Source organism: Bos indicus x Bos taurus, chromosome 8 (assembly GCF_003369695.1).
Source record: "Bos indicus x Bos taurus breed Angus x Brahman F1 hybrid chromosome 8, Bos_hybrid_MaternalHap_v2.0, whole genome shotgun sequence".
In the NCBI taxonomy this organism is placed as follows: Eukaryota; Metazoa; Chordata; class Mammalia; order Artiodactyla; family Bovidae; genus Bos; species Bos indicus x Bos taurus.
In genome coordinates, this window is record NC_040083.1 from 61,717,229 (window position 1) to 61,740,162 (window position 22,934).

The following is a 22,934-nucleotide window of genomic DNA, read 5'->3' on the forward strand; positions in this document are numbered from 1 at the left end:
CGGATAATGACAAGGCCATTCTGTACCTTGGAATCATTAAAATCAGGCAACAGTTGGCATTTATGCCAGAATTATGTTTGCCCTGTCTTTTGTGAATTCCTATTCAGATGTATTATTTGAAAAATAAATAAATTAGGCAGGCACCCAGCGTGTTCATAGCATAAATAATTCATTTCTGATTAGAATGGAGAGGTTATTCTCCTGTGGTAGAGCCTGAAGAGGAGGCAAAAATGGAAACTAAACACACAGCTGGGTCACAACAGACTCAAAAGAGGGGGGAATCCCCTCAAAAGAGGGCAGTGTGGACAGGAACACTCAGGTCTGGAGCTAAGCCAGCTGTTTCTTTTATGCAGCGGGTCACAGCGCTGGCCTCTCCCCCACCAGCTCTTAGTTCCTTGTCAGAAACCTCCCAGGTCCTTAATTGGCTATTCTTGGACATATGAATGTTGAAGGTCAAAAACCTCTATTATCTGATTCAGGATTCATCATAAAGTTATCCTTTCATTTCTCTATTCTCATCCACCCATTGTTGTATTCTTTCTTTAGTCTCTTAAAGTATTCTCTATACCTCCAGCTTCCACAGCATCTGTCAGATAACATCCTCTAACCGAGTTTTTTTTTTTTTTTCCAAGTTGCAAATACTAAGCATTTAATGGTTTTATTTTATTTATTTGTATGGTATTTTATGTTATTTTGTCTGATGGAGAAAGTAAAAATCACTCAGTCATGTCCAACTCTTTGCAACCCCATGGACAATACAGTCCATGGAAATTTCCAGGCCAGAATACTGGAGTGGGTAGCCTTTCCCTTCTCCAGGGGATCTTCCCAAACCAGGGATCAAATTCAGGTCTCCCACATAGCAGATGGATTCTTTACCAGCTGAGCCACAAGGGAAGCCCAAGAATACTGCCCATCTGATGGAGAAGTCATCTCTTTTTCATATTTTTTTCACTTAAAATTTTTTTAAATTGGAGGATACCATATAACAATGCAAATCAGCTATAAATATGTATATAAACACATATATTTATAGCCTCCCTCTTGAGCCTCTTCCCCCATCCTCTTCCACCCCTATAGGTCGTCACAGGGTGTCAGGCTAGGCCCCCTGTGTCTAACCCAGTTTTTATTATCTCAGTTTTATTATCTCACTCCTCAGCTTAAAAACTTCTAAGGGTTTTGTTTCCGCAACAAATCCAAACTCCTTCACTTGGCTCATGGGTTCTCGGTGTCCTGCCCCTTTACTATCTGTCCACCCCATCTCTAGCTTCATTCTGTGCTTCAGCGTTGCGCAGTCTCTCAGTGTGTTGCAAACCCTTGTTTCTTAAACCTTCCTCCCTCCCTCTTTCATCATTGACTCTCAGTAGTCAAACATGTTAACCATTTAAGGCCCTCTGCCTTCTCCCTGGAAAAGCATGTCTTATTAACCTGGGCAGACATGGTTGCCCTTGCCCTGCCCATCACACACAGTTTGGGGCACTTCTAATATCTGTTTATGTTACAATCACTTGTGAAGGTGTCTCCCTTTTCTACTAGGGCAGAGCTGTCTGACGTTTCTGACCCTCTAACTCAGTGCTTGGCATAAAGGGTGTTTCCCCAAATGAAATGCTGGTGGAGAGGGTCTGGGTTCTTAGAAAAAGGGCCATGGGAGTGTTGCCGATCAATCTTTGCTTAAGCACCCTCTACTCCCCCTTCAACCTCCCATTAAAATGCTTTCTAGAAACTTGTCTAGTGCACTTATGGGCCTTTATATCCACAAAAACAGCTTTACGCAAGCTGTCGTCAGTGGAGCCTTGGCTACCTTGAGAGGCTCTCTGCCCAGATAAGGTCACCGGCTCTGTCCCTAGCAAGGGGTAGGTGACTTTTCTTTCCCTTTCTGGCCACTCCCCTACACATCCCCAGGCTCCAGCCACAGGCCAGCCACTTCTGGGTCCCTTCCCTGAGCTTTCACTTCCCTGCATTCTTTGACTTGTCCTAGAACCATGTACATTTTGTCCTTTGCGCCTCAAAGACTCTGCCTGCTTCATGACAGAGTTGTATTCACCCCTCACTGCTCAGCTTAGGCAGAGGCTTCTTGCTGCTCTTTCTGACCTCACTACCTGACACAGAGCTCCCTCACAGGGCTGTCCTTTGTGACTTGTATACATTTTACAGATCAAAAAGTTAGATCCTAGCAGATGCACTATGAAATCAGAATTTCCAGGGGAGAGGCTTGTTGGCCTCTCTAGCTCAAACACAAGCCTCAGGTAGTTCTTTTTAGACACCTTAGGGAAACAACAGCTCTAAACCGATATCCTGATCCATAATAGTAACCTAAAGTTTGAAAATTTTACTAAAGTTTGAATTCCCCGATGGCAGGGCTTAGGAATGTGGCCCAGAGAGGAAATTGGGGTTTAGTTTTAACAAGAAATGAGCAGGGCTTGAAACAGACATATACCAAGCACTGTGAAAGCCCATAGAAGAATGAAAATGCCCTAGCTGCAATCAGGGAAGGCTACCTGGAAGAGGTGACCCATAAAACATAACTAGGACTTAAAACAAGGTGGGCTCCAGAAAAAGCACAGGACAGGAAGGAGTGTGTAAGGAAGGAGACAGCAGGCTTCTCGTTTTCCTTGACCTCATCCCTGTCCTCCAGCTTTGCTTTTCTCCCAGTCACATCTCTGAGCAGAGCCTATGGCCCCTGGTAGCCCTCAGGGCTCAGAACATTGTTGACCTTGGGGTGGAATCCTGGGACACCTTACTTTGTATCCAAGTGACACATACTTGTGAAATACAAACACATTTCTATCTGGCAAGGGCCGAGTCAATAAAACAACATCAAACATTTGCACAACAGTCTTTGAGTTTTCCAAGCAGTGACGCGATAGCTATCCCCTCTGGTTTTCATGTAATTTGTGTGCGCAGGGAAGTCCTGTGACCTGCTTAAGTTTAGTAGGTATCAAGAGGTGAGGCTGGGCAGCACCACCTCCCACTATCTTTGAGAACAGAAGCACTGTTGAGTAGCTGGTGCCTGGCACTTGGGGAAGAATCTATGGATGGTGAGCTGCAGAGCAGCAAGCAGACTGGCCCTTCACCCAGGATGCTCTAATCATAAGGCACCTGAGTAGCTTGTTACCAACACAGGCTCCTGGTGCCCGTCAAGACCTACTGCCTCAAACTCTCTCAAAAGAAGGGCTTCAGTTCAGTTCGGTTCAGTTCAGTTCAGTTGCTCAGTCGTGTCCAACTCTTTGCAACCCCATGAATCGCAGCACGCCAGGCCTCCCTGTTCATCACCAACTCCCGGAGTTCACTCAGACTCACGTCCATCGAGTCGGTGATGCCATCCAGCCATCTCATCTTCTGTCGTCCCCTTTTCCTTCTGCCCCCAATCCCTCCCAGCATCAGTCTTTTCCAATGAGTCAACTCTTCACATGAGGTGGCCAAAGTACTGGAGTTTCAGCTTTAGCATCATTCCTTCCAAAGAAATCCCAGGGCTGATCTCCTTTAGAATGGACTGGCTGGATCTCCTTGCAGTCCAAGGGTCTCTCAAGAGTCTTCACCAGCATCACAGTTCAAAAGCATCAATTCTTCGGCGCTCAGCTTTCTTCACAGTCCAACTCTCACATCCATACATGACCACTGGAAAAACCATAGCCTTGACTAGACAGACCTTTGTTGGCAAAGTAATGTCTTTGCTTTTGAATATGCTATCTAGGTTGGTCATAACTTTCCTTCCAAGGAGTAAGCGTCTTTTAATTTCATGGCTGCATTCACCATCTGCACTGATTTTGGAGCCCCCCAAAATAAAGTCAGCCACTGTTTCCACTGTTTCCCCATCTATTTCCCATGAAGTGATGGGATGGGATGCCATGATCTCTGTTTTCTGAATGTTGAGCTTTAAGCCAACTTTTTCACTCTCCACTTTCACTTTCATCAAGAGGCTTTTTAGTTCCTTTTCACTTTCTGCCATAAGGGTGGTGTCATCTGCATATCTGAGGTTATTGATATTCCTCCCAGCAATCTTGATTCCAGCTTGTGCTTCTTCCAGCCCAGCGTTTCTCATGATGTTCTCTGCATAGAAGTTAAATAAGCAGGGTGACAGTATACAGCCTTGACGTACACCTTTTCCTATTTGGAACCAGGCTGTTGTTCCGTGTCCAGTTGTAACTGTTGCTTCCTGACCTGCATATAGGTTTCTCAAGAGGCAGGTCAGGTGTTCTGGTATTCCCATCTCTTTCAGAATTTTCCACAGTTTATTGTGATCCACACAGTCAAAGGCTTTGGCATAGTCAATAAAGCAGATGTTTTTCTGGAACTCTCTTGCTTTTTCGATGATCCAGCAGATGTTGGCAATTTGATCTCTGGTTCCTCTGCCTTTTCTAAAACCAGCTTGAACATCTGGAAGTTCACGGTTTGCGTATTGCTGAAGCCTGGCTTGGAGAATTTTGAGCATTACTTTACTAGCGTGTGAGATGAATGCAATTGTGCGGTAGTTTGAGCATTCTTTGGCATTGCCTCTCTTTGGGATTGGAATGAAAACTGACCTTTTCCAGTCCTGTGGCCACTGCAGAGTTTTCCAGATTTGCTGGCATATTGAGGGCAGCACTTTCACAGCATCATCTTTCAGGATTTGAAATAGCTCAACTGGAATGCCATCACCTCCACTAGCTTTGTCCGCAGTGATGCTTTCTAAGGCCCACTTGACTTCACATTCCAGGATGTCTGGCTCTAGGTGAGTGATCACACCATCGTGATTATCTTGGTCCTGAAGATCTTTTTTGTACAGTTCTTCTGTGTATTCTTGCCACCTCTTCTTAATATCTAATGCTTCTGTTAGGTCCATACCATTTCTGTCCTTTATCGAGCCCATCTTTGCATGAAATGTTCCTTTGGTATCTCTAATTTTCTTGAAGAGATCTCTAGTCTTTCCCATTCTGTTGTTTTCCTCTATTTCTTTGCATTGATCGCTGAGGAAAGCTTTCTTATCTCTCCTTGCTATTCTTTGGAACTCTGCATTCAGATGCTTATATCTTTCCTTTTCTCCTTTGCTTTTCGCTTCTCTTCTTTTCACAGCTATTTGTAAGGCCTCCCTAGACAGCCATTTTGCTTTTTTGCATTTCTTTTCCATAGGGATGGTCTTGATCCCTGTCTCCTGTACAATGTCACGAACCTCAGTTCATAGTTCATCAGGCACTCTATCAGATCTAGTCCCTTAAATCTATTTCTCACTTCCACTGTATAATCGTAAAGGATTTGATTTAGGTAATACCTGAATGGTCTAGTGGTTTTCCCTACTTTCTTCAATTTAAGTCTGAATTTGGCAATAAGGAGTTCATGGTCTGAGCCACAGTCAGCTTCTGGTCTTGTTTTTGCTGACTATATAGTGCTTCTCCTTCTTTGGCTGCAAAGAATATAATCAATCTGATTTTGGTGTTGACCATCTGGCGATGTCCATGTGTAGAGTCTTCTCTTGTGTTGTTGGAAGAGGGTGTTTGTTATGACCAGTGCGTTCTCTTGGCAAAACTCTATTAGCCTTTGCCCTGCTTCATTCCATATTCCAAGGCCAAATTTGCCTGTTACTCCAGGTGTTTCTTTGGAGAAGGCAATGGCACCCCACTCCAGTACTCTTGCCTGGAAAATCCCATGGATGGAGGAGCCTGGAAGGCTGCAGTCCATGGGGTCGCTGAGGGTCGGACACGACTGAGCGACTTCACTTTCACTTTTCACTTTCATGCATTGGAGAAGGAAATGGCAACCCACTCCAGTGTTCTTGCCTGGAGAATCCCAGGGATGGGGGAGCCTGGTGGGCTGCTGTCTGTGGGGTCGCACAGAGTTGGACACGACTGACGTGACTCAGCAGCAGCCAGGTGTTTCTTGACTTCCTACTTTTGCATTCCAGTCCCCTCTAATGAATGGCACCCCACTCCAGTACTCTTGCCTGGAAAATCCCATGGACGGAAGAGCCTGGTAGGCTGCAGTCCATGGGGTCGCTAAGAGTCGGAAACGACTAAGCAACTTCACTTTCACTTTTCCCTTTCATGCATTGGAGAAGGAAATGGCAACCCACTCCAGTGTTCTTGCCTGGAGAATCCCAGGGACAGGGGAGCCTGGTGGGCTGCCGTCTATGGGGTCGCACAGAGTCGGACACGACTGAAGCGACTTAGCAGCAGCAGCAGCAGCAGCCCCTCTAATGAAAAGGACATCTTTTTTGGATGTTAGTTCTAAAAGGTCTTGTAGGTCTTCATAGAACCGTTCAACTTCAGCTTCTTCAGCATTACTGGTTGGGGCATAGACTTGGATTACTGTGATATTGAATGGTTTGCCTTGGAAACGAACAGAGATCATTCTGTCGTTTTTGAGATTGCATCCAAGTACTTAGAAAAGAAGGGCTTAGGAATTTGTAATTTACAAGAGGCCTGAGTGAACTATATGAGGCAAAGGTGGGACCCACTGAAGTAGATGTGGCATGTTGCAAGATCAGCAGACCCAGGTCTGAGTCCTAGACCTACACACCTACAGACCAGGTGTGCACAACGTGTAGGGCACACACAGTAAGCCCCCGTATATGGGAACTGTTATCATTGTTATGTCATTTAACAAATACTTATTAAGCACCTACTATGTGTCAGGAGCTCTCCTAGACTTCTGCTTGTGTGGAGTCCACATTCTAGTGGGTGGAGACAGATAAATAATGAACATGATATGTGTTTAATAAACAGTCAACACACTGCATGGATTTGATGCTTAAACAGTAAAGACAATAAATGTGATATGATAATTAGTTAAATGGTAAACACAACAGCTGCTTATTATTTAAATAATATAGTATGTTAGCATTAATTCAAATACATAAAGATGGGACAGCAGAAGATGCAGAGGTAGGGAATGAAGAGAGCAATTTTGGACTTCAATCCGGACAGGAAAATGATCTTGAGCACTGATCCTTCATGATGTTCAGTGGTGCTGGGGCACTTTTCATTTGTAAAGTGGGCTCCTCTGTCACCTCCTACAGGAAGCCTTTCTAGAACCCCAGACCCTCTTTCCTTTGAATTCTGTGGCTGTATTGAACGCTGCCTTTGCTGAAAGCACACCTTGTTCTCATCCTAGCTGATGCTGTCTGTAGGTTGACGAAAGCTAAGACATGTGAACGGTGTTTATCCAACACTGCGTGTAATCTTTGCAGTAACCCCGTGAGGTCACTTCTCATGCCACTTTACCATGGAGAAAATGGAAGCTTCTTACACCTTGCTCAGGTCGCACAGCTGGAAAGCACAAGAGCCTGGGCTTCAGTTTCCGTCTGTGTAACAGGCCAATTGACTTGGAGCTGCCTTCCCTTCCGGCCGAGACTGGCTGCAATGTTGAAGAGAACCACATGAGGGCGCCAAAACCACACTGGTGACATCCTGCCTCCCAGTCAGCATGGTCCCTTCAAAATTGTCCTCCAAAGCCAGAGATTATACTAGTAACGGCAGGCTGGGACGCTCCCACTCAGGAGGGAGCAAGAGACAAGGAACCGGCTCACACACTGTCCTAGAAAAACCCCCACCCCTACCCCAGTCTTCCCAGAGCTGCTGCACCAGCCAAGGTAACGCTCTGCGCTGGCCACCCTCAAACACCCATGGCATGGGGCGATGGACTCACTGTGTGCTCTGAGCGTCCTCCTATCCCTCTCTGAACCTCAGTCTCTGGCCCTCGATGCTGGTCCCTGTGCAAAAACGCAGGGGGGAAGGCGCCAGGTCGCCCACCATTTCCTGTCGACTAGTTAAGGAACATGTTACCTGGACTCACCTTGCTCCTGCTCACCAGCTCTTCCCAGGCCCTGTTTTATTCTCAATGTTTGTTAAACTGAACCAAAACAGAAATTTAAAAACTCCCCCAAACATGAAATGGGCATTTAGAAGTGACCACCAGAGACATTTTCTCCTCTCTTCTGGAAATATCCCTGGTTTCAGAGCACTGGTGTTTGCCAGTGTTGGGCCCGGGAACATGCCAGGGCTTTGCCCTCCCTTGAACATGGGCCTCCTACAGCAAGCCGTGTGTGTGTGTGTGTGTGTGTGTGTGTGTGTGTGTGGTGGGGAGGGGTGTGCTCTGATAGGCTCAGGAGTTGGACCTGAGGATTGGAATGTGGAATCAAGGCCTGAGACCTGGGGGAGCAGTGGTGGAGGAAGCAGCCTGATGGGGGACAGAGGGCCACACCCTCGGGAGGGAGGGAGAGGCAGGGAGTTCCCCGGGGCCAGGTCGGGGTGGGGCTCCACTCCAGAGCAGGCTTCCAGGCGAGCTGGGGTCGGGGGTATGGGGTGGGGAGGTCCCTGTGCCTCCTCAGGTGCTGACCTGTGAGGGAGGAAGGAGCTCGGGCTGCAGACCCTCCTGGGCCTCCGTGTCTCAGGCTGCGTAAGGACATCATCATGATCATGACAGGGGAACAAACAATGGCAGACTGTATGCCAGTCGTATCCTACCTGCCTCTCCCCGGAACGCAGAAAGTGCAAGGGTTAGTCGCTCAGTTGTGTCCGACTCTGACCCCATGGATTGTAGCCCGCCAGGCTCCTCTATCCATGAAATTCTCTAAGAATACTGGAGAGGGTTGCTACTCCCTTCTCCAGGTGATCTTCCTAATCCAGGGATCAAACCCAGGTCTCTTGCATTGCAGGCAGATTCTTTACTGCCCAAGTCACCAGGTAAGGCCTCAACGGGCCAGCACCTCCCAGTCTTCAGGAAAACCAAGAATGGCTTCCTGCCACAAGCGATGAACTCCCCTCTCCTTGCCTCCACAGGATGAAGCCCTCAGAGGCCCAGAGACCTCGCCATCTCCTACTATGCAGGCTGTGCTACACTGTGACCCCCCCACCTGTTACCTCTGCTGGGAGTACCAGGCTTTCAGGCTCCCGACTCATCCTCCAAGGCACAACTTTCCTGACCGCTGCAAACAGACTCAATCCCCCCTCATCTGCCCCCACCCCTGGCCCGCCTCTATTGCATCACGTGGAGTTGCCTGTTTTCCTCCACACTGGAAACTTCCTGAGGGCAGGGCTTGGGCTCTGTTCTCCTCTGTAGCCACTAGGCTCAAGGACTCAACAAATGTTTGCTGAACAAATTAATTTGTTTTCACTTAACGAGCTCATTAGGGCTCTAGCTTCCTCCTAATTACGAAGCAGGAAGTTTCCTTTTTTTCCATAACGATCCATCTTTGGGGAATGATGGCAGAACTTCAACTTCGGCAAGAAGAAGGCAATCAAACTAGACCCCTGGCACACGTTTGCATTTGAAAGAAAGAAAACATGCAGGCTCAGTGAGGTACAGTTTAAACAAAACACGTGTATATTAAAAGCTTCACATTAAATATACATTATCATACAGTTCATCACACAGAATTAGATCTTTACAGGACACTTTCAGCAGGAGGGGGTGGTCACAAGGCTCCTGGCAGTGACACAACAGCCCCGAGGAGAAGGGGAGAGACTGGGGGCTGTCCATGCCCAGGGGGTGCCTGAGTGTGTCTCTGTGGGGTTCTGGAAGGTTCTCCTGCATCTGGGCTCTGGGTTGTGCTCGTTCCATTGGACAACTTGCCCCATTTGTCTCTGTCAGTAATCGCTGGTGGAAGGTAAAAGACGTGGCAGCTTGCCGGATGATCATCTGATCCCGCCAGGACCCTTCACGGGCATCGATGGGCCGCTCTAATCGCCAGCCTGCCCTCTCTGCCCGTTTCTGCAGGCACTGTCCTTGGGGTCTGTGAGAGCACATGGGAAGCCTGGCTGTCTGTCCCTGCTGGGACCTTGATCAAGTGACATCAACTGCTGCCCTGAGCGTGTATTGGAGAGCTGATCAGAGCTCGGTGTTCTGAATCTTAAAAAGGCAATCTCCGGGGCCTGTGACTGCAGAAGCAGAGCATCCACCAAGGGCTCCACCTGTTGTTCCCAGGGCCCTGCTGGAAGTTACGTCAAGATGGCCCTCTGCCTGCCCACCAGAGCCGCTCTGGGAGGGGAGGCACAGCTCAGCTGGGATTGGCCCAGCCTTCAGAAGAGGGGCCTTTTCACCTCTTTCTTTAGAAGCGCTGCTCTGTGAGCCTGTATCCTGACAGGCAGGTGGGCCCTCTCTCCCCACAAAGCCTCCTTTCTTTCTGGGCCGCCATCTTGTTCTGGAGGGGCTGCCCAAAAGGCCTTGACTCCTTGGTGCTCAAGGACATTACTGCTGAAGTGGTTGGGGCATTATGGTCAATAATGAAGCCAGCAATGGAGGGAAAGAAAAGGGAAAAAAACCCCAACAGTCCTGTGGCTCTGAGCAACGCAGCCTGTTAGGGGTTGGAGGCTGTGCTCTGAGACAAAATGCTGAGGCGGGATATTGTGTGGCAGGGAGCTTTTTTTTCCCTCTAAGAAATCCAGCTCATTTTCCCCCTCATTAATTGGCAGCAGATGAAAAAAAAAAAAAAAAAGCCAAAACAAAACCCAAACCAACGCCAATAACCTGAATGTGAGTGTTTCTGAAAGGGAAAAGCTGTTTCAATTGTTAGATGTCCAAGAAAACATGAATACACGCCGCCAGAGGAAATGGTCACAATTAGAGGAAGAAGAGGGAGAGGTTCATAAAATTAAGGAAAAAAATTCCTTTTAGTGGCTCCCATCCTGTAAACTGGCTCCTCTGCCGACCTCAGTCCCCAAGGGGAGCTGGAGGTTGGGCCTCCCAGGGAAACTTCAGGAAGATGGAGGCAGGGCCCAGGAATCCCTTAAAAGAGTAAAGGCAAGAACAGAGGATGAAGCAGCCCTGTTTTTCCCTCAGACCATGGGGCAGAGCCTTTTCTGAGGATAAGTCTGTTCAGTGAGAATGGTCGTGGGCTCCTGTACTACCTGACCTGTGGTTCTTAGGAAGGGCCCTGTAGGAAATCTGGATTTGCTGGTGGAGGAAGGGCTACTGTGAGGTTCATCCCAACGGCCTACTCCTCGGGCTACCTCCCCTGTCTCCAATCTCTAACTGGGTCCTAGGGATCCACTCTCCTTTGGCACCTCTGTTTGGACAAGTGCCAACTTCACTCATTTTCTCACTCACTAGGAAAAAAAAAAAGAGGAAAGCGTGAATCACTTTAGGTACTGTAGCCTCAAAGGATGTTTTGGAAACAGCAAAGGAAAGGTCAGGATTGAGGTGCTGGAGACTAGGCCCAGGTCACAGGCAATGAAGCAACCATGAGGTGGATGGACCTGTGGGATTCATGGATGGGATGGGCTGGGGCTGCCCGGACTGAGACAAGGACTCAGGAGACTGACCGATTGGCTAAACTGGGCAGGAAGCAGATGCTAAGGGAACAGCTTTAGCCATAGCCTGCTAAAATCCACCAGACACCTAAAGGGACATGGCTGGCTTCTAGTCCTGCTTTGCACTGGCTTAACGGGCAACCAGGGCAAGTCCTCTCCTCTCATGAGGCCTCCATCTCCTATCTGAACAGTGAGTCAGGAGCATCTCGAAGGCCTGGCAGGGCTGGTGATGTTCAAGCTGAATTCAGCCCCCTCCTACTTGGGACGATGGTGACCAGACTTCCATTCCTCTTAGCCCACTGGCGGGCTGGACGACATGGGCTTGGTGAAGGTGCTGAAACTCGTGATGTATCTGGACCCCTTGTACCTCCTTCAGGAGGTGAAAGCCATGCCTTTCATGCTATTCCATGAGCTTCTTTTGTTTCTTCCATTGCATTTAACTGTGGTATGGGGGTGGGTGGGTCAGAGGAAAAGGAAAATTAAGAGTAACTGAGCGTCTGCTCTGTCGAGAAGGATCCAGCTCCTGTGAAGGGCAGGGGCAAGATGGCGGTGGAGTGTGGGTGTGTGTGCAGATGTTCCTATCTGTGTGGAGGTAGTGCAGATGACCAAGAGGGCTCCATGTCCCCCGAGAGGTCAGGATTTGCCTTCCTCCAGGAGCAAGGTGACAGCAAGAGACAAAGAACTGGCCCAAGAGTTTCCTCTGCTTGTGGACTGTGTGAACTTGGACAAATCACTCTCCTTCTCTGAGCCTCCCTTTCCCCACATGTGAAGTGCTCATGGGGTAGCACTGACCCCAGTTAATGGTGAGAGCACTTTATAGACCGCTGGGTGCTGTGCACCTGTGGGGTTAACACAGATTTGCCATCACAGGGTGGCTGTATGCAGAAGAGGGAACGTGGATGCTGGGTCAACATTTGAGGCTACCACTGCTGGAGCCTGAATGCCCCTTCTTGTAGGTTGACTCTCAAGGGGGCAAAGAAAACCCCTCTGCCCTGAGCTGGGGGCTCTGCCTCCTTCCCATGTGCCCAGAGGAGTTGCACCTTGCTCTGGGAATGAAACTCGCAGGTAAGGACTTGCCCCCCCTCACTGCAATATATTAAAAAAAAAAAAAGGGATAAGAATATATATTAAATGACTATTTTATTTACATACCCTATTCATAAATAATTGAATCCTTTTTTGACTGCACAATGATCCCTTGGAGATCTCCTAATGATTACACTGAGTGACTAGAAGTGGATTAGTGGGCTTACATCTGTGTGTGGTCGTGTTCTTCCACCAATATGCTCGCACACACACACACACACACACACACACACACACACACTGACACGCACACACCAGAAGGGAGGTGGGACTCCGGGGCCTTCTGGGCTCTTAAAACACCAGCACTTGGCTCCCAGCACCAGGGGGGCCCCGGTGGGAAAAATTGCGGCCCGGTACACAGGTGTGAATTCCTGACGGCTGGAGAACAAAGAGCCGCGACCCGGGAGCTGCCGCCCCGCCCCTCGGAGCTGCTCTCCTTTGTTCATCCTGGAAGGCATCTCTTTGGATTTGCAAATATTTTAATTCACAGAAACTCGAGGAGGGGGGTGGGGGGTGGGGGCTGGGGTGGCGCACTGGCTGTCCTTCAGTCTTTATCCAGGCCTTCTCCAGCCCCCCGCGAGTGGCGACAGCATTCTAAGACATGCAGTGGTGTGCTAGTACCATACACACGACACAAACTGGACACGGCTGGCAACAGCGGCCGGGGGCCACCGGCTCCACGTCTGCGCCCCGGCTCGGCGGGGCGGGGCTCACAGGGTCCGCACAGCCACGGGGTAGAGGAGGGACAAGTGCTCGGCGCCTTTGATGGGCAGCTTCCTGGTGGTGTAGTAGTGGATGACCTCTGGGACACTGTCGAACGGGGGGCTGTTCTGACCCAGGACGTACTTCTCTTTGGTTTTGGCCAGTTTCATGTGCATGAAGCCTTGGTTGCTCCTGTGAACAAAGCGCAGAGGTTGTTAGGATCCGCAGAATGAGGATGGCCGAGGCCGCCACGCTGCTCGGGAGGAGGGAGGGGGTGGGAGGGCCGAGGGTCCCTCAGGAGAGCAGTTCCCAGAGAGCCTCTCGCTTCTGCTCTGAACCAGTTTGTCATAAATTCACACTCATTACCCGAGAGAGCTCTCCCTCTGGCCAACCTCCTGTTGAGGTGTGGAAGACTCCTTGCTGCCTGGGACAGACAAGAAACAGCCCTGAGCTGCCCCGCTCCCAGCCAGGAATGGGGCCCAGGCCCAGCTGAAATGTGGCCTCACCCGAGAGCCTTTCAATCCTAGCAGCAGACACGGCTGCAGGAGAGTCGTCAAAACTCAGAAGATTCGAGGGACTTCCTCAGGAAAACAAGCAAACCCCCAAACTTGGCTCCTCTCCCTATTACTGTGCAGAGAATTTAAGCCTTGCCTGGCAGGCACCGTGCTTAAATCCCCAATGCCCTGACAAGTGGGCAGGGCAGCGGTTAGCACCCCCAGTTTACAGTGTGGCAGGATGACAGGTGAATTGTTTACAATCTCCCTTCAGTAATAGGGAACTGTCAGCAGGAAGGGGCTGCTCAGCCTGAGACTACATTTCCCAGCCTCCCTTGCATCCACTGCTGTCATGTGACTAGTTGTAGCCAATGGAATGTGGGGAGAACGTGTGCTCCCCAGCTTTGCCCCAACACTGGCAGTCTCCTCTTGGTGCTTCCTCTCTCTGCTCAGTAAACCCTGCCTGCCTCCTCCAAGGCCCAGCCTGAATGTCTCCTCTGCCAGGAAGTCTTCCAAGTTCCCGCTGGCAGAGCGCCTTCCTTCCTCCAACTGCACCGAGGATATAATGCCTCCATCAGCACTTGCCTTCCTGAACTGTAATTACTTATCCATCTTCTCGATTCCCTTGGGAGCTCCAGAGCAGGGTGCAGGCTCTGTGCCCACCGTGCTTGGCATCTGCTGAAACGGGCAGTGGGTGGGTTCCTCGGAGATCAAAGCAGAGCCCTGAGCCTGTGACATGCATGCTGGGTGGGGCGCCACTTCCGCCTGGCCCAAGTGGACTTCTCCCACCTCCCACTGAGGACTCTGACCACATCGGGTCACTAACCCCCAGTCAACCCACCTTTGCTCAGACTGCCCTTTCCCTGCTCACTCAGCTCCAAGCCTGGCCTAGCCACCACACCTGTGGGTGCCTGGTTTCCAAAACGGTCTAAATTTACTGTGTCGCTTAGTGAGAAAGCTGGGGCTCTGACCTCCTGCGCCTTCTCCAGAGCCCATCCTTTGTGAGCAGCCCTAGAGGCCGGCTTCCAGGAGACTGAGCCCATCCCAGGCGAGGCTAAGAGCGCTGTGTGGACGCAGGTGTGCAGCCTCCAGCCCTTCTGAGCTTTGGTTCTCGTTTCAGCTGCTCCCACATCTCTTCCATCCAGGACTGGGTTCTCCTCCCTTACCGGTGCCTGCTCTATTAATGCATCAATTTGGACTCCAGGACCATTTTCAAATGGGCAGAGCAAATGCTTAATGAAGTGCAGGCACTGAGTAATACATCTGCTCATAATAATGTATTTAGAGATGTCACCCTCAGCTTAAAGGAAATCGTTCGGAGAGCAATTATGTTTCAAGAGAGAATAATTCCTGTAAAGAACTGAAATTTAAATCAAGATTTTTTAAGGCTGACAATGTTCTAATTACAGAGCCTGTGGCAAGCTTTGCTCCTCAGTGAAGGGTCATTTCACTGGAGAATTACCTCATCTGAGAAGCAGGAGGCGCACTTGCTTAAGCCGGTGCATGCTTTAAAATATGAGCAACTCCCTCTGAGCTCAAGACTCAGCTACCTGCTACCCACCTCTGTGGAGAGACGGCAAATCTGTGCTGGCCTAGAAGAGTCTGTAACTGCTCGAATTCAGGGCCGAAACTGTATGGCTAATAAAACTAGGGACAGTTAAGAAGCCTTGTAGTCTTGGAGGCCACGTGCTCAGTTTTACCTGGAGAAGGGGTGGGTGGGTATGGGGGCAACAGGGCTGGAGCAGAGGTGAGTGACCTGGGTGGGTGGGTGTGGCCTCAGACATGTCATGCCCTCTGCCTGGGTGATATTTTGGGCTTTACAGCTAGTGCTGCAAAGCACAGGATGTGTTAGATCTCAACAACTAGCTGTGAGCTGGCCTGAACGCCAAAGCTTTCATGGCATTGTGGGTATGAGGTCGCTAGGGGAACTGATTTAGTATCTAAGGAGGTTAAAGAAAATAACTCATATGGGTTAACAGGATATTTTCACACCAGTTGTTGTGAAAACATTCAGTGAGGGAAGTGGGCAGGGATGCTGGCAACAGGACAGAGCCAGAGAAGGAAGCTGAAGCTCTTCTGTTCCCAGATCGAAGGCTCTCAAGGTTACCACATACTAGGAACTCCACACTGATGTCTCCATCTCAACAGACATGGGCAGGCACTGGGACCTCCCTGCAGTCCTTCCTGACTCTCCAGGCCCACTGGTTTTTCCTCTGATGCTGGTATTTCAGTACATACTAGTTTATAACCCTGAGCTGGGCTATGCTGAGGGGGCGGGTGGTCACAAAGTTCAGAGCTCAAGGCAGAGAACTCAGGCCTGTGACCCTGGAATCCAGGGCCTGACTATCCCCCGCAGAGGGAGAAAGGCCCACGAGCTGGCCCTCAGGCTGGAGTTCTTGCAGGAACGGCCCTTCCCCTTGGGCTCATGGACTGCACCCTCTATTTCTCTGGACCTCAGGCTCTCCTTGGGCCCTACTGGGCTCTGTCTCTACCCACACTGGACCCACGGTAAGGCTAACTGCATGGCCTCTGAGGGCGCTTCTAGACTTAAGGTCCTAGATTCCACGTCTATGAGCATCATCTGCTGCCCATGAGGTGAGGGCTTCCTGCAGGAAGGGATCAAGTCAGCCTCATGCCCCCTCCACTGCTGCTCTTGGCCTCCAGTCCCACTCTCACAGGGCGTTGGCCTGGATGGCTCTCAGGGCTGATGTTTCCTGGGCACTTCCTGTGAGCCAGGCCATGTGCCCAGCACTGAAGCTCCAGACGGGAGGTAGCTGACTGGGGGTCACGTAGCCATCAGCTGCTCTTGCTTCCCTCCCTGGGGGCCTTTCCCAGAACCCATGCTTCGGACCTCAGCGCCATAAGCTCCAAGAGAGGGCCCAACCTAGTCCCCAACACTCCTCATGAGGCCAGCCGGGGGGCGGGTGAGAGACATCAGACTCTGAGCAGGTGACTTCTTGACTGCCAGCCTCAGTTCCCATGGCACCCACCCTGCCGGTAACAGTGGATCAGAGCAGCACAGGGGCTGGCAGTAAATGGCCGTCCCGGGGACCAGGGATGGTGTGTCCTGACCGGTGGAGTCCCCCGCCCGGAGGGACCATCATAGAGTTGGTGGGCCCCGAGAGGTGAGCGGGTCTTTCTTTCTGAGACAATCTGTCAAATTCCAACTTAACACAAACGATGGGCAGAGCCTTGTCAACACACACGCAGGAGGTGTGCTGCAGAGATATATCCTGATCGGTCACAAGGTCCCTACGAGTGAGATGCCACCTAACGACAGCTGAAGATTTAAAAACGGCTGCCAGGGATGATTTTAATAACTGCCAACTCAGAGGAGGAAATCCAGCACAAGATTAAAATTTTCGGAGAATGGAGGGTACATCAGATACCCAGCATGCACAGGGATGTGTGGGGCTTTAGGAGCAAGAAGTAGCCTAGGGACCATGCATCCAGGGCCGGGTTCCAGGCCTGGCCACCTCCCCGTCATGGCTTCTGCGAAAGCATGGGTCCCCGGGGAGCTCAGACAGGCTGCCACCTCCTGCCAAGCTCCTGCGTCAGTCCTGTCTCCTTTGATAGGACATCCTGCGAGAGCTAAGTCACAATTAGGGGTGTCTCCAGCGGGTGACCTGTCTAATGAGTCTTGTAAGGCTGGTGGAGGCTGGGGATGCTGGGGCTGTCAGGGTGTTCAGATCGCTCATTACCATCACAAAAAGCACCTCCTTGTAACCGGGATTATCAAACGTGCCTGGCGCGTCAGGCCTAATAACAGGCCCCACCTCGTCTCATAATCATGGGCTTTAATAAAACATCACTCAGCCCGCAGCTGCTGGCCCGAGCAGGGTGCGAGGCCTCACCTCACGCTTTTAGACCTAATTGCTTGATGCATATTTCATGAAGAATCTTGGGTAATAGTTATGTTAAATCGCTTCTTTTCATGATGAAATGACTTAAAAAATACTTGATATAATATTTATGTGGGAGAAGTCGAGGAAATTGTCCTTTGGGATTAGTGTGTAGGACCTGGTTACAGGAATCCACGCTCAGAGGTGTGATCTTAGGTCTACCTCTTTTGAAAGGTAGTTGGGGAGATGCTCTCTTCATGGAGATGCTCCAGCACATTGTCCCTCAGCTCAAGACCATCCAGGGCTGTCCTTGGGACCCTGCAGAATAAAGGCTGAACCCCAACGTGCACCGAGCTGCTGCTACCGGCTATCTCATTTAAGCCTGCAGCAAGGCTGACACTTTGCTTGGTGTAACTACCGTTGTTGACAGATGGGGAAACCAAGGCTGAAGGAGGCCGTGTGCCTCCATGGGCACCTTGGGGCTCACATGACAGGTACTTCCTGTGGCAATGCTGCCTCCACAAGCAGATGGCTCTGATTCAGCACATCTGCTCTCTGACCTCCAGGGAGATGTCTACAGAGAAAAGTGTCTACAGAGAAGATGTTTTTCCTCCTCATCACACCTCTGAGCAAGCCTCTCCAGAAACACTTGTGAGTGTCTGCAGAGAAGCATGCTCCAAGGAGCTGCTGTGGGAGAAATCACCCAGACCTCCAGTGATGGGGGCCTTCAGGGGAAAGGCACTGGGGTGACATCTCCTGAGGACTTTGCCCGTGCAGGCTGGACCTGCACAAGCTTTGAACTTCCCTCTTGGGGCCTGGGAGCCTGGCAGAACAAATGTGCACAACATGATTGCCACTGCTGCCCTTGGTTGGTGACTGGACCAACCTGTGGCTTCACAAAGAAGCTGGGAGGGCTGACATTATCTGCAAGAACCCCAAGGGCCAGAGGGAGAAGCAATCTGCCTGAATCGCAGGGAGAGGACACCAGGGCTTTCTGAGTCCTTACAGCCATGTGGTGGGGTTCTCCAGCTGTGCCATGCATGGGTGGGGGGCATGAAGGCCCCTTCCAGCTGACACGTTGTAGGGGTCGAGGGAGCTGGGGGAAGGGGTTTACAAGGTCACACGCCTTCTGAAATCGCCTTCATGGGGACAAGCCAAAGACACATGCACCAAGTTATAGAGCACAAACATCTAAATGTGAACACTGCTGAGCCAAATGACTTGATTTACAACCAAATAATCAGACTTTCAATAAATGCATTGGCAGCGACTAGCCTCCCCAAGAAGCCCAGGCATTTCTCAAGCTCTAAGTTGGTGGCTCAGGGTGAGATCTTCAGTAAATCATGATGAAAAGCCATCTCCAGGGGGAAGGAGCGGAGAAGGCAATGGCACCCCACTCCAGGACTCTCGCCTGGAAAATCCCATGGATGGAGGAGCCTGGTGGGCTACAGGCCATGGGGTCACTAAGAGTCGGACATGACTGAGCGACTTCACTTTCACTTTCATTCATTGGAGAAGGAAATGGCAACCCACTCCAGTATTCTTGCCTGGAGAATCCCAGGGACAGGGGAGCCTGGTGGGCTACCGTCTATGGGGTCGCACAGAGTTGGACACGACTGAAGTGACTTAGCGCCAGCAGCAGCAGGGGGAAGGAGAGCTGGCCGATGCCTTTTGCAGCAAGGGTTGTTTTGTGCCACAAAATGCAGCAGGTGGGTCAGAACGAACCCATCGGGGGTAATTTTCTCAGGAGTAGACTAACAAAGTGTCAGACAGGAGGACTGCAATGATCCAGACAGCTGAGGAAGTGAGCCTCACATCGCTGGAGGTGTATGACTGGGACGGTAATGTGCTTGATGACTTTTGTAATTCTTCTGGTTGGTGTCCCTACATAAGCTTCAGCAAGAGCACACGAAAACTACAAGGGGAGATGTGCATGCAGAGCGAAGGGTGACATGTGAAATGTTTCAGAGCTTTAGGAAGAGGAAAGAGGACTTTCCTAGGAATACAAAGACCCTTTTGTGTTTGAAGCACATGGGGTTGATGGTGATGGCTGGACTGAAGTCAGATGCCTGGGTCCAAACTCTGACCCCACTTATGTCATTGGCTGGGCAGGTCCCCTCTCCCTGGGCCTCAGCATGCTTGTCTGGAAAAGGTAGAGGGGGTTCCTCCAGCGCTGAAGTTCTCAAGCCAGTGAGAGACGTCATAGGGGCATGGGAGCTGCAGCAGCACTGCCAGTGGGACTGGTATACTCACACAGGGATAGCCAGTTTCCGGGCTTGGGGACAGCACAGTGGCAAAAGCAGGCTTTTTAGCATCTGTGCCAATGGGATGGATGCCAATGGCCTGGGGGGTTGCGGGGGGTGTCTCCTTCTACAGGACAAGCCCCTCTCTACCCATACTCTCCTTGGGGCACTGATTATCAACGGGGCAAGTTTACCTCCTTCCTGGGGACACTTGACAATGTCTGGAGACAGGGGAGCCGCTGGCATCTCTAGGTGGAGGTCAAGCATGCTGCAGAGGACAGAGCCACAGCATAGAATAACCCAGCCCAAACTTCAACAGCGGCAACTCACGGGTCACCAGTGCCTCAAATCCTTCATGTGTGAAGTGGGACTAACAAGAATAGATGTGAGGCAGAAGCGAGAATGTGTCTGTGAAGGAAGCAAGAACACCTGATAAAGGTTAGTTGTCCGGCTCCTCATTCAAGGGCTGAAGATGTGGCACAGAATTTGCCAAAGGGATGCACAGGCTCCAGGCTGTTTGCAAGGACCAAGCGCCCCCTAACCCCCCGTCACTCCAACCAGCAGGTGCAGGGGGAACATGAAGCACCTGAAGGCGGGTCCAGAACAGGGGTCGGGCAGGTGCTGGACAAAGGCAGTTGTTGAGGCAAGCACCAGCTGCCGTGGAGAGGACTTGGAGGGCACAGTGGTTTTCATAGGCAAAAGGGGAGCTGGAAACCTGAGGCCGAGCCAGGTGATGCGGAGAGGGAGATGAGGGGAGCACTCCGGGGTAAGGAAGGTCAGACGACGGCAAAGGGATCACTGCCTGCAGGTCCAGAGGGACCCAGACCTGAGTCTCCCAGGTCTGAGAGTCTCCCAGACTGCCACTTCTGAGCTGTGCCTCTCTGAGCCTCAGTTTCCTCAACTGGAGCTTTCACTGCCCACGCGCAAGGACTGTCCTGAGGTCCCAGCTGGGTGGGGCATGGCTTTGTTTGCACCCACACACTGCAGGAGCCCTCATAGAAGGTGCTGCCCAGGCTGAGCACTAAGTGTGCCCCCGCTCTGCCTGGTCTGCCGTTCGTGGCCGTGTTGGCGGCAGGCCCACCTCCTGTATCGGGGCAGCCTGCCTGGCTGAAGTGAGAGGTCTGGGTTCTGGCCCCAGCTCTGTCACCAGATGACAATGGGCATGGTGTTTACATCCCTGAGATAGATTTTCCCAAACATCGAGTGGTATTTCTCAACACTCTCAAAAGCTCATTGTTATACACCGGGGTCCATGTGAAAACAGAATGGGAATGATGAGGAAAGAGCCTTCTCTCCTTAAAAAATGCTGGTCTAAGGCAGTACTGTGGGTAGTGCTTTGCAGTCAACATTTCTGATGGACACAAGATGCCAAGCAGAGGCTTTTGAGGCCATGTCTTTCCCTGACTTTACTTTACAGATGACATGAGACCCAGAAAGGGGTGGAGGTTTGCTCCCATTCTCCAGTGAACCCAATATGACCCCCACCTTGTGCCATCAGCCATAGGGCACTACCCATAGCCTCTGTATGCTCTGAGAAAGCAGTGATGCTATACAAGGTGCAGGGTGGAAGTGGGCATGCAGAGAGCGGGAGAGACAGCAATCCACCTATACCCCAGTTCTCACCTTCGTCCTTAAAGCAAGGTGCTTACCCTCATTATCCTATGGACCCAACTCCTTTCCTGGTGGGGCTTTCCTCACTAACTGAGCAACTGATTCATTAGCACAGCAAAGAAGGGGACTCGCCCACAAACCATCTGATCCAACTCACAGTTTTACTTAAAAAAACAAAAACAAGTAAAGAAGGAAAATCCAGAAGGGTCTTTAAAAACTGCAGACTAAAACAGATCTATTTGCTCAGCAGCCCTGCCTCTAAGCTGAGGATCCATTCTTTCTCCCTGGAATTTCAAAGGCACACACGTGACTCTAAGCCAACGTGGCCCTGGCCAAAAGCCTTTTGCAAATCATGTGAAAGACAGTGATCGGTGGTTTTCAGTGGAAAAGCTCCCAATAAGCCTTGGGGATCTGGGCCACAGTCTCTTCATCTGTGAAATGGGGAGATCTTTATGACGTTCCCTAACCTCACTGAGAGCAAGGGAAAAGAGCCCTGAGCAGTAAGTCGAGACCTGGTCCCACCCCTGGTTCTCGCCCTCTTGGGCCTTGGTTTTCCCATCTACACAACAAAGGGAGAGGCCGAGGTGATCACTGAGGTCCCACAAACTTATAAAACTTTGAAACTTAGCACATAGAAGATGCTCACACCATGCGATCAGGAAAGAATGACTTCAGATATTAAACAAAACGATTGACCTTCACTGTAGATGCCCCAAGAGTTCCAGGGCTGGAAGAGAAGTCCAGGTTTCTCAAACACAGAGTTTCTTCAAATGTGCCCCGGAATGCCTACATCAATGTCCCCAGGGATTTTGCTAAGCCTGTGGCTTCCTGGGCTTCTCTGGAACTAGAATCAGCCTTTAACACGCTCTTCAAGAGATTCTGATGCACATTCAAGTTTGAGAACCACCATTCTAGTCCTTATCTGGTGATGCAAAGTCCACATTCACATCTCACATCCAGCATTTTCTTTTTGCTCACCTACAGCGCTGGGCTAGCTCACTCCTTGCAGGGACAACCTTTTTCAACCTTTGATGGCTCTCCCCATGAGAAAGTCCTTCTACGTTCTGAGCTGAATTGTGACTTAGCACAGTCCTGCAGGCCATAGCTGCTCCACCTGCCCTGGGAAGGCTCGCCTGAAGAGCAGGGTATAGAGCAGGTACAGACCTGAGGCTGCTCCTCTCTCCAGCTGTCCTCAGAGGGCAGAAGCTCCTATCCTTTCCCATTCTGGTCCCCCCTGCTGCTCACAATCTCTCACATGCTGGGGCTGCAACTGGACAGTGTCTCCCGTGGGTCTATCCCACTTGGCCGTTAGTCCCACTGTCTGGACATGATTCCATCACCACATGCACACCCCAAGCCTTCGCTGCACTTCCTTCTGGTGTCTACTGACCTCCAGAGTCCACTCTGTCTTCCTCCTCCTCCTGATCCCAAAAGACAGGATCTCATTGGCTTTAGAGTGTTAGTGGGTCAGACAACATGCACCTCTTGACCCAAACCAAAAAGGGCACCAGCCCAAGAACACAAAGAAGCAAATGCCCACTGGCTGTAGCCACACTTGGAAGGTTTGCAAATGTAATTTTGAAAGGTCACTGTCAGCCCTTCGTAATTTGGGCTCTGGAGGGCGAATCCTCTCATGTTGGGCATCCATTCTGGCAGCTTCTCGACAACCTCTGTCCACAGGGTAGAGCGTTCTCTCAAAATTAAATTGCTGGCTCTTTGCTCCCTAATGAAATTGAT

At 50.6% G+C, this 22,934-nt stretch overlaps 1 protein-coding gene across 1 annotated transcript in view; it reads right to left on the bottom strand.

Moving 5' to 3' along the window:
* Positions 1-9,271: 9,271 nt before the first annotated feature.
* SHB (SH2 domain containing adaptor protein B) overlaps positions 9,272-22,934 on the bottom strand; it is a 138,865-nt gene continuing 125,202 nt past the window's right edge. The window contains exon 6 of the mRNA XM_027549704.1: positions 9,272-13,199. Coding sequence (XP_027405505.1) covers positions 13,016-13,199 — 184 coding nt within the window. The 3' untranslated portion in view covers positions 9,272-13,015. The remainder of the gene's footprint in view (positions 13,200-22,934) is intronic.